The 14315-nt window shown below is 37.2% G+C and overlaps 1 protein-coding gene across 1 annotated transcript in view; it reads left to right on the top strand.

Moving 5' to 3' along the window:
* The first annotated feature begins 1390 nt into the window (after positions 1-1390).
* The window catches only part of Sesn3 (sestrin 3), a 64330-nt gene continuing 51405 nt past the window's right edge, over positions 1391-14315 (top strand). The window contains exon 1 of the mRNA XM_026396090.2: positions 1391-1712. Within this exon, the coding sequence (XP_026251875.1) occupies positions 1635-1712 (78 nt within the window). The 5' untranslated portion in view covers positions 1391-1634. The remainder of the gene's footprint in view (positions 1713-14315) is intronic.

Here is a 14315-nt window from a genome sequence, read left to right as displayed (position 1 = left end):
CAAGGCCGCGTGGGGAGCTGCAGCTCCAAAGAGCACCGAGCTCTGCGCCAGCCGGCAATCCGAGTTATCTCCGGGGCCCGGCGGTCACCGGTGAGCACCCGGCACCAATCAGGTTCTTGCTCAGCTCCTGCCTTTGTTCTCACTGGGGAGCAGGTTTCGGGCTTCTATCATCCGCAATACGCATTCTGCCCGCACGCGCGTTGCTGGCCCCCTCGGTATACCTGGCACCCGCATTTGTTTGTCCCTCCGCACCTTGTCAGCCAGAGCTTTCAGCTGTTACATCTGCCTTCTTGCCTCAGAGTGGACGTAAAACCCCTGACTCACCATTTTTAGCTTTGGGAGAAGCTGGTCCTGCCCAATCGTTTTAGGTGGCAATTTGTTCTCCGAAGCTACCTTCCCAGGCAGGGCTCTGTGCTCTGCATGTATCTGACCGGCTGCTTAAGAATGGATTTTGGAGTAAGAAGAAAAACCTCTCTTTGGTCATTTCGTGTTTTCACGCTAAGAGTACTGTGAGAAGGTGCTTCAGAAAAGAAGCGGAAACTGCTAAACCCGATATGTCTCCCCCCTCCCCCACCAACTGGATTATTGTATAAATATGCCTCAGACATCTACCCCCATCCCATTCTCAAGCCTCAGGTAACGAACTAGTCTTTTACACAAGTCTCACAATAAATGACGCATAAAGTTCTTTGAGATCTCTGGATGCAAAGTGCATCAAGACTGCAGCCTCCTTTAGAGCTAACCTTAGATTTTTGGCTGAGGGAAAGCCCACCACTGCCCCGAAGGAAGGAACGTCTTAATCTCTACCCTTCTCTCACCCCCACACCACCCCTTTCTCCAGAAATCAGAAAATGTTTAGCTCAATCGTAGACCCTCTAGCGAGCTCTAGCTTCCAGCTATTTATCTCACTTTCCTCACCATTTCAGTAGAGACCTAGGAGAGGGGCGTGGCTTGATTTGGGGGTGGAGCTGATCTGCCAGTGTTATTTGCATATAACACACCCTCTTTTTCTTATTGGCGGAGCCGTGCACATTGTATTCCCTCCCACATCACTACCTAACCCGCCATCTCCCTTCAGTTCTGAGCCTCGGAGATAAACTTAACTTGCCCGGAGATTCAAGGCATTTTCGGCCTCTGCGATTGGCCGGTGAGGCTCTCAGCCGAGCCCTAGAAGCTCATTGGCTGCGGCCAAGCGCTCCGGGGGCGTGGCTAGAGCTGTCCGATTAGCGGGAGGGGGCGGTACCGGAGTGTGGAGGTGGTGAAGGTGGTGGGACGGCGGGGGCGGGGCCCGCACTGAGGCGCTGCGGCGGCGGCGGCGGCTGTGGTGGCGGCTGCTTGTCCTAGGCTGGCGGGGGCGGGGGTCTGAGGATGGGGGCGGGAGGAACAACGGGCCGGTGAGGAGCAGCCGCCGCCGTCTCTGCCATCGCTCCGACAGCCGTCGCCGGTGGTCGCCTCGCGCACCCCGGCTTGCTTTCGGGCCGCTGCCTTCCATCTCCACATCCCGCCCGGAGGAAGCTGAGGCTGAAGCTCGACCGGGGGACGGTCCGGCCCTGCATCTGCGCGACTGGCGGCAGTGACAGCCTGGCCCGACCCGCCGCCCGCCCTAGCCTTCACCCTCGGCGCCCGCAGCCACCATGAACCGAGGCGGCAGCAGTCCGTCGGCCGCCGCCAACTACCTGCTCTGTACCAACTGCCGGAAAGTGCTGCGGAAGGTACGGGCTTAGCCTGAGGTCCGGCCGGAGATGGGCGCCTGCCGGCCGGGGTCGGGCTGCTCGGGGCGAGGCTCGAAGGGATCCCTGGCATCGTCCCTGCGAGGCTCAAAAAGATCCCTGGCTTGGTTCATGCACGGAAACAGAAACAGGGGGTGTGAGTTGAGGGTGGAGGGTTCGGGCGTTTGCTGCTTTTTATCTCCGCCGGGACAGAAGCTAGTCCCGAGGGGTTGGGATTTGGGGGTGGGGGAATGCCTGTGGTCTGTTTTCAGCTCGCCTCGGTACCTGGCTATCCCCGGTCTGCTCCTCGGTCAGACTGAGGGAGGGACTGGTTGGAGCCTCCTCCCTGTGCAGTTTAGCCGTAGATGGAGGTTGGGATGAAATCAGAGCAGCCTGGTCTGGTCTTGAGGAACCCTGGCTCCCTCTCTGCTGTGGCTAACTCTGATGGGTGCTGTTTTTGTTTATTCTGTTGCCTTTGCTTTGCGCGCCGTGCCGGACTCCCCCTTTTCACATTCTTTTGATGGTAGTCCTGTGTCTATAGTTCAGTCACGAAGGAACTATTAAGGCATCTTGAACTTTATGCCCATGGGAAATGCTGTTCGATCTTACAGTTCCTCTGGTGGGGTTACGGGAGGAGACTGAGATGGACATGGGTTGTCTCCCTCCTTAGCACCCCCACCCCGTGTTGATCCAGAAAAATCAGACGCACCATCAGCTTAATGCTTCCCATAGGGACTGATAGAAAGTTTACTCCAGTATTGTTTAGATTACTTGGCTTAATCACTCCGTGGGGGATGGGGAGGATAGGATGGAAGAAGGAGATGAAAAACTGTCCCTTTAGACTGAGAAGAGTTTTAAAATTAGATTTTAACTGCCTCCACGAGTAATATTATAATCAGTTTATTCTTCTCCAAACTCTTATTTTTTGCATTGCATTAAGTGTAAATCTTAGATGAGGTATTTCTGTTTGTCCAGTACAAATGAATTAAAATTGCTGAGCTGTGCAAATGCACCGGGTCTGAGAGCTAAAATGAATATGGTACCCTTCCCCCCCCCACCCCCGAGAGACACACACACACACACACACACACACACAATTTCTCTATATACAGTCACTTTGGGATTGTTCTTTATATATGAAAGAAAGAAAGCAAGAAAGCACATAAGTAAGCAAGCTCAAATATTTGCGCTCTTTGTCCAAAAACTGTTTTTCTTCCTCTGTGGGTCAGGCCAAGTGCCAATCAAAGTTGTTTTTCAAGCCTCTTTTCCCTGCAGTAGGGCTGCTGCTTTTTTTTTTTCCTTCTATTTTATTTGAGAGCTTGAGGAAAGCAAAGAGATTGCAGATTTGAAGTTAATCAAAGAATTAAATATGCCTTAAATTGTGTTTATTGGATATGTTTCTCTTGAAACAGATTTTTATTAAATGTGCATGTTGAGTATGTGCAGTTATTTTTTTCCATAAACTTCGGGATCAAATTACAGTTGATACTTGCTCAGCTCATTGTAGGGCAGCTTGTGAGAAATGTAATGGATCAGAAGTGCAGATCAGGTTAGTTGAATGTTAACTCTTTCACTGCAGGGCCAGTTGTCATCTGAATTTAGTTCTTAAAAAATATTATTCCCTTACTTTAAAAGTGAAAGGTTGTCTTTGACATAAAAAATATGTCTTTAAGACATATTTTGATTAAACTTAAGCTTAGTTAAAATGACAGCAAGTTTTTTTTTAATCAAATAAGAAAAAGATGTGCTGTTATTGACTGAAAAAAGATTTTTTAATGCCTCTGGCAATTTGTTAGGCTAACAAAAGCTTTGAAGGTGATATAGGTCTTCAAACTATTTTATTTTTCTTTTGAGAAAACTGTGGCTATGGATCCATGACATTTTACTAGTTAAAACATCTTTATTTATTTCTAGTTTATTTACTAGTTTGTTAAAAACTAGTATTTGTTTACCTAGAAAGAACATCTTCATTTTTAGACATTATTGAGAAAATATGGAAAATGGATGTGAACATTTTTATATTTTATAATTGCTGTGCACATCTCTGCCAGTACTCCAGTTTTTAGTAACTACAAGGTATTTAATGTTGATTCATGTAGTAGCATGAAATGAATTTAGATGGAAATAGAATTGTTTGTGCCAGTTATGACATGACTTGGCAACATTTGTAGCTTTTTAAGATTGCCTTTCTTAAGTGCTCTTAAATCAGTGTCTAGCAATTTAAATTTTTCATCATTCTAAGAATAGCATGTAAGGGTTTATTTCTAATAAGGACATATTTTTCTTTTTGATAGAATGTTAGTAAAATTCATCTATCACTTTAAAAAAATGTGATTCTGTGAGTTTATCTTGTGTTTTCCATTAATGTAGTATACACTAATAAACAAATGGATCATAGCACTTTGAATTTTAGTTCAGTGTAGCTTATAATGGAAGAATGAAAATCATGTGTATCTAGTATAAATTATACTTTGCTGTTATAAACCCTCATTAATGATGAGGGAAAGGTCACCTTTTTATATGACAAAAATTTGTGGCAATATGTTTAATTTGGGAGAAACTTTAAAAAGAACTGAATTCACAGTCAAGTAAACCTATTTGTTTTAATCCAGTACTTGAATATTCAATTTTATATTGGATGAGAATCATATTTATTCATAGAAGTGTCTTTACAAATTTGATTCAGTATCTTCTTAAATATTAAATGTACCAAATTTATAACTTAGGTACTAACTTATCTCTAGGAACAAATGAACAAACTATCATCATATTCAAAACTCCTATTAAGTCTAACTTACTCCATTGTCACATAGTTTAATAAAGTTTTTAATGAAACAGGAAATTCTTCTATTTACTTTGTAAGGTTAACAAGTTTTGAAATGTGACATATTTTACTTGAAGAAATTCCAGTGACACTGACATGAATCTGATCCTTTAATTTGAAAAGTGGAATGTGAAACTAAGGAAGGTAGGTAATTGTCAGTCCAGTCATCTTCCAGTAAAGAAAAGTTGGTATATTACAATGTATTTTGAGTATTGAACTCTTATTATTATTCTAACATTTAAAATTTGTTGGTATGTGTAGGAGTTCTAGTGATATATCTTTGTGTGATTATTATGCTTTTTAATTTTCTTTATAAAATCACAAATTTTGACAACACTTTAATGTTTTGTAAGCATAGATACTGTCAAATTTGAAAAATTTAGATTAGGAAGCTTATTAAATATTAATACTTTTATGTATTTCAACCAATAGAATGGGTTTACTTATACTATGAACTAGTAATTTATTCTGCTTTGGTTAATCAGGTTTCTTGTGTTATACAGTTTTGATTGTCAAAAGCAGTTTTTTACTTGATTTTTATCTTAAATAACCTAAGAGGAAATCAAACAATGAATTTATGACAGTGAAGTTTTATGCAGTGGTTTTCAAACTACTTTATAAGATGCTTCAGGGTTTTAAAATATTTAAATTGGATTGAAATTTTAAGTATCTTTTAAATTATTTTAAAAATTTAAGAATATAGCTGCTTATAACATGTATACATAATCCACCACATTGGAGCATACCACAGTTATCTTTTGTTACAAGATTATTCTTATGCAGGCCTTTGAATTAAACTTGTTCTGTTATCTTTGTACATATATTTAAACTTTTTTGTTGCTGTTATCTACAGAAAAGATTTTCATTAATTATGAAGGCATTGGCCTTAAAAAAAAATCCTGTACATATCTGCTCATGTTAAATTTCTGTGAGAACACAAACACTGTTATCAGTAATTGTTACTTTATAACTAAAATATGTATCAATTTTTTGTATATTTATATGCTTCATAATTCAAGTTCAATATGAGATTTAATTTATAAAAGCAATTCTGCTACTTCCCCCAGCTCCCTACCACCAAAATTAAAAAAGGCCTACCTGCTAATGTAGTGATACTGGAAGCCATAAAGATGTGTTTACAATTGAATCTTATAACAGGTCTTTTAATTTTGAGCAAAATAGCCAATGTCCTTAAAACCTAGTTTTCTTTGGAAAATGTGGATAATGTCTACCTGCTCCACAGGTTGCTTCATAGCTCAAGGAAGATAATGTGTCTCAAGTACTTTGTAAATCACGAAGTACAACTATAAACACAAAAAGGAAAGGAAAAGACTATATATTTATACCTTTTCCAGAACATCTAAGTTCTTTTTGTGTTGTTCAGTACATGCTGAGTAATTTGGTTAATGTTCACTTTTCTCTTCAATTTGTTGCCTGCATGAGAGTTAAAGATTATGCTTTTAGTTAAAATGATCATTTTTCATATTTTTATTTCCATATTTCAATTCTCTCACTCCACATACCCCTTAGTTAAATGGTAATGCAGTGCATTGTTTTTGGATTTTCAAATAATTAAATTACCTCTGATACTTCAGCAGTTAAGGGAAATTGCTTTTTAGTGCAAAAAGATTAAGAGTTAAGGATGTTTGTGCTTAATAAAGGATGGGGGTAAACTTAGCATAAAATACAGATTTTTTAATTAGTTCAGGAGAAGAGTTATAAAACTAAAAGTCTTAATCTTTTCTTCCCATTTCTGTTCTTTTCATTTTCTCCCTTGGAAAGATTGGATTCTAAAAATTTAGGTTTGTAATGATCTTCACAACTTTAAAAGAGTACTTTTACATTATCTCTGACATACAACCAGGAAGTCCACTTAAATCTAATGCTGTCTCTGTAAAAAACTATTCAAATTGTCTCCTGCAGTATTAAGGTTTCCATGGAATATCGTAGCATCTGTGGAGTACCCGTAGGTACCTAAAATTCTCCAGATAATAATGATTGGGAATTGAAAATTAGCCACTTTTTAACATACTATTGCAGATCAATTGGAGGAGAAGGAGAGTAGAGTAAGCTGGCTACTTTTATTATATGTCTAGCAGTTGTTTGGTTAATTTTTTTTAATAAGACAGTGTAATAGTTCTCAAAATATGGTCCTTAGACCCCTGTGGGTATCCAAGACTCTTTCAGTGATCCTAGGAGATCAAACTTATGTTCATAATTTTTTTTTGTCATTTTTCTGTGTACAAAGCAATGGGGGTATAACTATGCTGGCCCCTTAATGTAAATCAAGATAGTGGCCCAAAATAGTGATCACTGTTTCCTTCACCACACAACACTGGGGGAAAAAATTGTCACTTTCTCTGAAGAATGTCCTTGGAGGACAGTGAAAACTTAAATTTTGTTTAAATCCTGACGATTGAGTACTCACATCTTTTTACCTGTTGATGAAATGGGAAGTTCATAAAGTGCTTCTATTGCATATCAAACTGGTTGTCTCCTGGGCAAACTTGGGCAGTTATTTTAGTTACAAGCTGAACTAGCCACTTTTTCATGGAATCCCATTTTTACAGACAAACTGGTTACTCAGACTTGGGTATTTAATAAACTTTTTATCTTAAAGATGAGTAATTTGAAATGAAAGTTCAAGGAAAATAATTGACAATATTTGTTGCTAGTGATAAAGCTCAGCATGCAAGGAAAAACTAAGTTTGGAGAACATATATCTGCCTTCATTAAGCTAGAAACCTTCCCCGTTCTTAAAGGTGCTCCCCTTGAGATCAAGGATGTTATTAATAAATGTGATTTTTTGATATTGTGTAATAAAATGTGTCAACATTTGGAAGATCTGTACAACTCATTGAATCAGTATTTTCTAAATGACCCCTGTATAAAGTCATTGATACTCAGGGCCTTTCCTTTTTTTCACCAGGAAACAACCAGTTAAAGCATAATGGACACAGAATCTTAAATCTAGCCATTCTTTTTATCCCTGGCAGTGCATATTGTCATTTGTTGTCCTTGAATTTTCAGGATCACGTTACTCATTTTTTAGATGTTTACCAAAATCATACATGAGTAAAAGAGCCATTCAAAATGCAAGATGAACTAAATGATATTAATGTAATATAGAATGTTAAGTTCACAGATGTGGTTTCACATTCCATATTGCAATTAGCCTTGCAGAAGGTATAGTTATCAAGTTCTGTTGTATCAAAGAGTAATCATCATTATCTACTTTTTTCAACTACATGTCTGTGTCAGGCTAGATTTCCCTCACATACTTCAATCAAAACATATCATAATAGATGAATGGAGAAAATCCAGTTGTCTTGTAATAAACACACATTAAAGAGATTTGTAAAAAAACAAGCATTGTTATCACAAAAACAAAATCCTCAGTATAGACAAAAGATAGGATAGCTCTGAATATGATAGTCCCTAATCATCTTTCTCAAACCTATAGGGAACTTTCCAGTGTGAAGTGTGTGTGTCAGGTTTGTACACTCTACACAAAAGCTATGGCAGCCTACAGCTGCCTGCAGTGTGGTCTTGAAGATGAGGATAAAGGTTCATTTATTCTATCCGTTTAGATTTGGTTGAGACCTTATGACTACCAATATCTAACCTATCCCTTAGACATCACTGCAATGGAAATGAGGATGGGGAAGGAAGTGAAATTTGCTATATACACTAAAATATGTTATCAGACATTTAGTTATGTTTCCCATGACAGTTTCCTTAAACCCATCAGTAGGTTGGCTATAAACTATTTTAAAAAATATATCCACAGTTCATGTATGGAATTTTTATTTGTTCTTCAGTTATTTTTTTCAAAACACTTGTGACATCTCCCCAAAGCCTTTCCTAATCTTCCAACTTTCTTCCCCCTTCTGCTTATCCTCTAGATTGCAATGCCATCCAATTATACTGTATTTATTGGTATATAACAATAATAATTTAGTTGTAACTAGCATTAATGATGAATTGTCATATTGAATTATAACTAACAAGTTAACACTTTTTTTTCCGTAACATAAATTGTCTTATTTGAGATCTGGTTAATGGAGAATATTTTTTAGCAAAGTGGGACTTTGATTTAAAGACAAATACTGGTGGTATTTTTGTATTGGGTACAATATAGTTGAGATAATACAATGAAAATTTCTCATTTTCTACAATAAGTTAGATATTTTTTTAGGATATGAAATCCCTAAATTTTTTAGTTATAAATGGACAGGACACCTTTATTTTGTCTATTTACTTTTTTTATATGGTGCTGAGGATCGAACCCAGTGCATCACACATGCTAGGCTAGGACTCTACCGCTGAGCTACAACTCCAGCCCGAAAGTGTTTGCTCTTTACAGTCCTATTTTGTTGTCATTTTAAGGAACACTTTCAGAAGTGCAATAGTAAGGATTATTTGAGAAAAAAAAGTGCACTGGTGCCTGGGTTTTTTGTTTTTGTTTCATTGTCTTTGTGATTGTAAGAATGTTTCAGTTAACTATCATACTACTTTTTGAAGGGAGTTTTGACAGGGTGTAAGAATATTTGCCCACCAAAAGAGGCATCAGGACACTAGCCATAACTGCTGGTCTTTTTCAGAAATGTAAAGGGGCCATTGTTTTCATGTGGACACATGTTCTACCTCTTGGAATCTGCTTGAGTTCTGTTGGGAATTGGCTAGTTTAGAGTTTAAGGGCATATCTTCAAACTTCCAAGATTCTCTGTAAGCTACCTCCTAAAGTTCCAGGTTGACTATAGAATTCTGATTAAACTTTTTCCTCCCCCACATACCCCCAGCCCTTTACCTTGGAAATCTCCCAAGCCAGCTGCAATCCCCTTGGCCAGCAGGCACTCCCTTGGTAACTATGAAACAGAATTGTTCTTAGGCTTGGACTACCCTATAACTAGCCTTTATTTTTTAGATCCACCCAGAAGTGAGTCATTCATTGGTCTGTGGGCCAGGATATTGGCTGCCCCTGAGGGGATATTATGAATATTATGGATATAAATATTATGACATATTTTACCCTTATGTTGGGCAGAAAAACCTTTCATTTTCCTGCTCAAAACTTATGATAAGGTATGACTGGCGTTTTTACATTACGTGTCTTAAAGACAATATTGAAAATGTCATAAAGAAGAATGAGTAGATATAAAATATGGCTAGTAAGACATACTTTCACTTTTTTTCTCTGCTAATTAATACTACTTATAATGAAGAATACCATCTTATTTCTAGATGTCTATTTTATTTTCACATCTTATTCTACCGTAAAGATGGTCAGTTGAAGAAATTTATCTTTCCAATTATAGATACATACTGAATATTTAGAAAGATTAAATATACCTCATGAGTAACTAAAGGTGGATTTTGTGGGAGATCATTATAATTATCTGAGACTGATTCTTAGTTTCAGGATATATTTTGTAACATCAATAACAGTAGCTTCTATTGAATACTGCCTGTACACCATAGTCTGTACTATTTTTTTGCAGTGGTGGTACTGGGGATTGAATTTGGTCACTCAATCACTGAACCACATACCCAGCCTTATTTTGTATTTTATTTAGCGACAGGGTCTTACTGAGTTGTTTAACACTTCCCAAGCTTCTGGGATTACCCGTGTGCACACCACACACCGCCCTTGGTCTGTGCTATTTTTAAGTTCTACATATTCTACCATATTTAAGTATCATAATAAATGATGAGGAACTATTACTCACACTTTATGGATGAAGAACCTGGCTCAGAGGGCTTTAGTAACTTACTAAAGGTTAGAGTATCAGTAAATGATAGACTCAGGATTGAAACCAGTTTGAACTCTGAAGATTAACATATTATTCAGATATAAGCACTGTGTTGTCTTATGTTTTTCTTTATGCAGATGATTTATCAAGTATAAAATTGTGTAAAAGGACTAAAGTTCCTCATTGAGATGTATTCTATTATTTTCTCACTAAAAATGAAACAATCTTATTGAAGAGTTTTAATCTCTTGGACTTTTCTCTTTTATCTCCATAAATCCACTATTATGTGAGCATTCTTTCATAATTTTTCCCCTAACTTCCTAGCATATTTTGCACATCACTTCCTACCAACTAGTCATTCATCATTTCAGTGGCACTGAATCATTCAGTACTGCTGTAGTACTTTTGACAACAGTGTCTAGAAACATTTTAAAAAATATATTTTTAGATGTAGATGGGCACAATACCTTTATTTTATTTATTTTGTACGTGGTGCTGAGGATCCAACCCTGTGCCCCACATGTGCTAGGCAAGTGCTCTACCACTGATCTACAACCCTATCCCCTATAAACATTTTGAATTTGAGTATTGTGTTTCTTCAATAGGACTTCTAAGAAATATTTTCTTTTTGTTACATTTTTTTGTGGTAAATTTTTCATGGTTATTTATGAAAATAAAAAATAACATTAGTGCTCATTTCCACCATTCACTTTGGCTTTCTGTATAAGGCAAAAATGTTAGTTATGGGAGCAAAACAAAGCAAAAACCCTACAATAGGCATCCTTTCCCTCCTTTTTTTTTTCTTTCCTATTCACATTCCTTACAAAAAAATACTACCTCTACAGAAGAGTTTCCAGTCTTACAAAAGATTTGTTTTGGAGAGAGGAAATTATGGCAGATGTAGGGCTGTTATTTATGGATTACAACTCTTGAGTTTTCCATGGAAGCACAGTAAGATATGAAGTTAAGTTCCAGAGTAATATTGGAGATATATCCAGCATTTACTGATTATAATAAATTTAACATATCTAACATTTACTGATTAGCCTGGAAACCTAGCTGCTGTAAGATTGTTTTCAAAGGAAAATACATCCCAAAATCTAAATAACTGCTTCACTTGAAGCTGTCTTTTCTACCTTGTTCATTCCACATTAATAGGGTAATAATTTGGGTATAAAAATTCCAATTCTCTTACCATAAATTTTTGAATCTTAAGATTAAATTCTCGGGGTTTGGAATATCTATTTGCATTATAGTTTTATTGTTTTAGTAGATTTTGAAATACACCATTAATAATCTCATGAAATACATGTATAGCTGTTAAACATAAGTTGTAGATTCACACATTCCTTAGGCAAAGTGTATTGTTGAACACCTAGAAATATCATGAAATAGTGGATATTCTTTTTATTTTATAGGAGGCTATTTAATATTTGGTGCTCTTAAAAATGATGGAAAATAGCTAGGCACAGTGGCAAACACCAATAATTCCAGCTACTTGGGAGACTAAGGCAGGAGCATTGCAAGTTTTAGAACAGCCTGGGCAACTCAATGTAAAACTACCTCAAAGGATGGGGGATATAGCTCCTGTAAAGCATTCTGGGTCTGATCTCCAGTTAAATCTAGTGGGAAGTTCTTTGACTAGTTCTTGTTATGATTATCTATGGGAGACCATATGCTCATGTGGTTATCTTTCTGTTCTCTTTTATCTTAAGAAGTAATCACTAATCTGATGCTTCTGGTTTAAAAAAAATCCCATTATATATGAGCATGAAAAAAATTATACTGATGTATACTGATGACTAAATCTTTATTAGAGGTATTACAGCGAACATATTTATCACAGTGGAAAATGGAAGACATTTATAATTAATATTTACCTTGATAACTTATTTAACTTCAGATACTAATAGAAACAATTCAATTTTTTTTGTGTGTGGTACAAATCCAACAACTAGATTTTTAAAATACCAAGTAACTAACTTGCATATTGCTATGAATGTGCTACAGGGTATTCCCACTTCCATTTTAGATTGCTACTAAAATTCAAATGAACTGTAGCAGCATGCCTTTAAAAAACCACTGTTCTGTTCATAAAAATACTCTGATGTCATAAAAATGAAATGTGATCTGTATTCTAACTCCTAACTTGTCCAACCTTTTTTTTTTCAGTGGCAGGTATTCATTACATAATGAGAAAAGAGGGAGAGAAGCCAGGCATGGAAGCACACACCTGTAATCCCAGCTACTTGGGAGGCTGAGGCAGGAGGATTGAAAGTTGAGGCCAGCATGGATGGATGCCTTAGCAAGATCATGTCTCTAAATAAAAAAGAATTGGTTGTGTTGCTCAGGGGTGGAGCACTTACCTAGTATATGTGAACTCCTGGGTTCAATCCCCATTCTAGGAAAAAAAAAATAGAGGAATGTATTGTTATATAAAGCCCATTTCCTTTTATTCTACCTTTATCTTCAACATCATTTTAATATTCCTGCTTCATTAACAGTTCATTAACTGTTTGGCAGAAGCTGTACACCACTAGAAAACTAAAATGTAAGGCACTGTTTATTGTAGGTCAATCAATTCAAGATAAAAGAATTTCTAAAATGAAGATGTAAGTCAGTGGAAAAGCTAGATTTGGCTCATAGAAAATTGATTCTTCAATGTACTTACACAGACACCAACTTCCTTAACAAGACCCCGAAAGCTCAAGAAATGAAAACAAGAATAAATAAGTAGATAGTTTCAAATTAAAAAGCTTTTCTGCACAGGAAAGGAAACAAACAAAAAAAAAATGAATAGAGAACCTACAGAATGAGAGGGAATCTTTGTCAGCTACTCTTCCAACAGGGGATTAATATCCAGAATGTATAAAGAATAAAAACACCACACAAAAAAAGAAACCTTGAATAACTCATCAGTAAATGGGCAAAAAACTAAATGGACATTTCTCAAAAGAAGAAAATACAAATGGCCAAAAAATATATGGAAAAATGTTCAACATCCTTAGCAATAAGGGTAATGCAAATCAAAACTACCTTGACATTTCATCATGCCCCAGTTGGAATGGCAAACATCAGGAATACAAATAATAAATGCTGGTGAGGAAGTGAGGGAAAAGTTACACTCATATGATGTTGGAAATCCAAACGAGTACAACCACTTTGGAAAGCAGTATGGAGTATTATGGTTTAGATATGAGGTTTTCCCCCAAAGCTCATGTGTGAAACAAAGAAGAAGGTTCAGAGATGAAATAAGTTTATGAGCTGTGTGACCTGATCAGTGGATTAAGCCACTGATGGATTAGTTGGGTGGTAATTCTAGGCAAGTAAGGTGACTAGAGAAAATAGGTCACTGGTGTCATGACTGGAGTTTATATTTTGTCTTTGGTGAATGGTACTATACTTACTTGTTGACATGTCCTGAGCTGCTCTACCATGTACTTCTTCCATGATGTTCTGCTTTACCTTGGGCCCAGACCTATGGAGTCAGTTATCTATGGACTGAGACCTCTGAAACCATGAGGCAAAATAAACTTTTCCTCCTCTACAATGTTCTTTTGGTCATAGCAACAACAACAACAAAACGGATTAAAACATAGATTACTCAGAAGACTAGGAATGGGCTTGGAAGGCTGAGGCAAGAGGATTAGAAGTTCAAAATCAGCCTCAGAAACTCAAGAGAAGCTCTGAGCAACATAGTGAGACCCTATCTCAAAATAAAAATAAAATGTGCTGGGGATGTGGGTCAGTGGTTAAGTGCCCCTCAGTTTCATCCCTGGTTTAAAAAAAATAAACAATAAGCAAAGAACTAGAAATGGAACCACCATAGGATCCTGTTATCCTACTCCTTAGTATTTATCCAAAAAAATTAAAATCAGCATGCCCCAGTGATACAGGCATATCAATGTTGATAGCACAATTCACAACAACCAAGTTATGGAACAACTCTGGTACCAACCAACAGAAGAATGGATGAAGAAAGTGGTATATATATGCAATGAAGTTTTACCAGTCATAGAGAAGATTGAA

Source organism: Urocitellus parryii, chromosome 4 (assembly GCF_045843805.1).
Source record: "Urocitellus parryii isolate mUroPar1 chromosome 4, mUroPar1.hap1, whole genome shotgun sequence".
Lineage (NCBI taxonomy): Eukaryota > Metazoa > Chordata > Mammalia > Rodentia > Sciuridae > Urocitellus > Urocitellus parryii.
This window is presented reverse-complemented; position numbering and strand designations above follow the sequence as displayed.